General features: G+C 41.8%; 1 protein-coding gene across 2 annotated transcripts in view; it reads left to right on the top strand.

Moving 5' to 3' along the window:
* The window catches only part of 42sp43 (P43 5S RNA-binding protein), a 21,199-nt gene that overhangs the window by 18,095 nt on the left and 604 nt on the right, over positions 1-2,500 (top strand). The window contains exon 7 of one of the 2 annotated variants that reach the window (XM_061905437.1): positions 1,382-1,581. In XM_061905437.1, the coding sequence (XP_061761421.1) occupies positions 1,382-1,581 (200 nt within the window). Of the gene's footprint in view, positions 1-1,351; positions 1,582-2,500 lie in introns of both variants that reach the window. The other variant, XM_061905436.1, reaches the window with a different exon arrangement.

Here is a 2,500-nt window from a genome sequence, read left to right as displayed (position 1 = left end):
TTCTGCACATTTTACCGGCGATGCTAAGACAGACATAGCACAGAGATGTATGGATAACCTGCAGATGCATTTGCAACGATTAAGTCAACGAAATCACAAAGGTGAGTTTTGTTGATGTTGTTGAATTATGTGCTAATCAGACATATTTGGTCGCAGCATGACTGCCAGCTATTCGATGCTAACATGCTATTTAGGCTAGCTGTATGTACATTTGAAACTAGATACCCACATTTAATGCGAAACAAACACTTACCGATCGACGGATTTAAGTTGCTCCAGTGTCACAAGATGGGAAAATCCTGATCGTTTGATCCGCACATTTTACCAGCGTTGCTAATAAGACAGCCATGCTATGGGCCACTTCATTAGGTACACCCATGCTATGGCCAAATAACGTCAATAGCTATTCGCTCAATAGCTTCAGTTTCATTTTCAATTTCGTTTTCGCTATATGCCTCCATACTCCGACCATCTGTTTCAATACATGCGTAATCAGTTGAATCGCTTAAGCCGCTGAAATCCGAGTCTGAATCCGAGCTAATGTCGCTATATTTTGCTGTGGTAACCGCCATGTTGTTTGTATTGGCAGCCCTGTATGACGTCACAGGGAAATGGACAGTCGCATCGCAAATAGCGAAAATCAAGAACTTTAAAGCTTTTTTAGGGATATTCCGGGAGGTGTAAAATTTTGAAAAAAATTCCGAAAAATAAAACAAGCCACTGGGAACTTTTTGTTTTTTAACCCTTTTGAAATTGTGATAATGTTCCCCTTTAAGCGACAACTGTGTGGTACTACTTTTTATCGGTGTTTGTTTTTCATCATCTTCCGATTGTATTCATCGTGTATCTCCTTATGATTCTTGAAGAGGTGGGAGATCAAATTGCTCGTATTAAAGGAAGACGTCTTGGTTCCTCCTCGCATAACCAACTTTTTGCAGCCATTGCAAATTGCCTGTTTTTTACCCGTCAGACACACTTTAAAGTAATCCTAAACCATAGACATGGTGTCGTTTGTCACAGAGCGAGCTCGCTTGTTAGCCACGGCTACAGCACCGGCAACGACACACTCTTGTTATGCTACGCTCGCGGCGGTTTGAAGTCATCAAGCGTCGCTAGTAAACCTCGTGCTGCAACTTCTGTGTTGTGTGTGTGGGGAAAGGGGAGGGGGTGCTGACTGGGAGACACGACTGCTCTTTACTTCTCCCAACATCCATTTACCGCTCGGTGTTTTAAAAAGTCAATTTTACTTTTTGAAACCGAAACCGATCGTTTTCGATATTACATTTTTAAGCATTTATCACCCAATATTTTCGGACATCTCTAAAGATTTCTAAACAAAACTTGTTTGTAGACACTTTTACCTGCCATTCCTGCAAGAAAGTCTTCAAGAGGGCCAAGGGTCTGCGGCGCCACAAGCGGATACACGCTTCCCACAAACCCGTGCTGGTTTGTCCCCGTGAGAGCTGCCAGGCCTACTTCTCCACCACCTTTAACCTGCAGCATCACATCCGCAAGGTGCACCTGGAGCTCCTCAAGTACAAGTGCTCCTTCCCAGACTGCCCTCGCACCTTCGCCATGCGGGTAAATAGCAGCCACTATTCTTCTTGGTCTGAAATGTGAAAAAGCTTTGATACATTAAAGGCAATAGAAATAATACCACACTCCAAATAAAATTGCTACACATTGATTGCCAATAATAATAACAGCCATAAAAATAGTTATTATATACTTTTTGGTCCCATTTGCTTTTAACAAAATAAATCAAGTATTGTGTGTATTTTACCTTTCTGTATTTGTATCTGAAGCAGCAATAGCTATCCTCCATGAAAATGTACTTTGTATGATCGCATTAATTTTGTCTTAAAATATATTCAGGAAGTGTCACGGATACAAAGGATTCTGGGTATTTGCTGTGTTGCGTTTATGTTACTGTGAGGATGTTCTCCCAAAATATTTGTCAATCTTGTTTGGTGTGGCGTCACAGCGTGGCGCATAATAGTAAGTGTTAAAATTGTTTATATCACAACCATCAGTGTACTCTATCACCCAGTATGCCTTTCAATCTTGTACGTGTGATTGCGGAAGCTGCACACATGTTGTTGGACTAACAATCGGTTCGTACTTGTTGTTGAAGGTGTCAAAGGCAATGGCTTCACAGCACGGCAATGTTCTTGTCATCAGGATGAACGCCATTGGGTATTCGCGAGAACGTTAGCGGCTCCCATTGTCTTCATCACTCTGAAACGGGTTTAAATAGCTCTGTGAGTGGTAAAGATGGCCGACCTCTGATGTATTTCAGCGGGCGGTTGCGGTTCTGATAAAATGTTGGTTCGGGTGGACGGCGGGTGGATGATGACTTTGGTGATGCGGTTGCGGATGATATAATTGCCTGTTCGCCCATCTCTAATGCATATTAAAAATTGCTCGAATTTATATCTTGAAACTTTTTTTGCCACGACTTGAATTGCGTAGAAAAACTTTATTTTATTAGCTTTGTTGT

The sequence above is a fragment of the Nerophis ophidion genome, linkage group LG07 (genome assembly GCF_033978795.1).
Source record: "Nerophis ophidion isolate RoL-2023_Sa linkage group LG07, RoL_Noph_v1.0, whole genome shotgun sequence".
NCBI classification, from domain to species: domain Eukaryota; kingdom Metazoa; phylum Chordata; class Actinopteri; order Syngnathiformes; family Syngnathidae; genus Nerophis; species Nerophis ophidion.
Note: the sequence above shows the minus strand (reverse complement) of the source record. Positions and strands in the feature narration are given on the sequence as shown.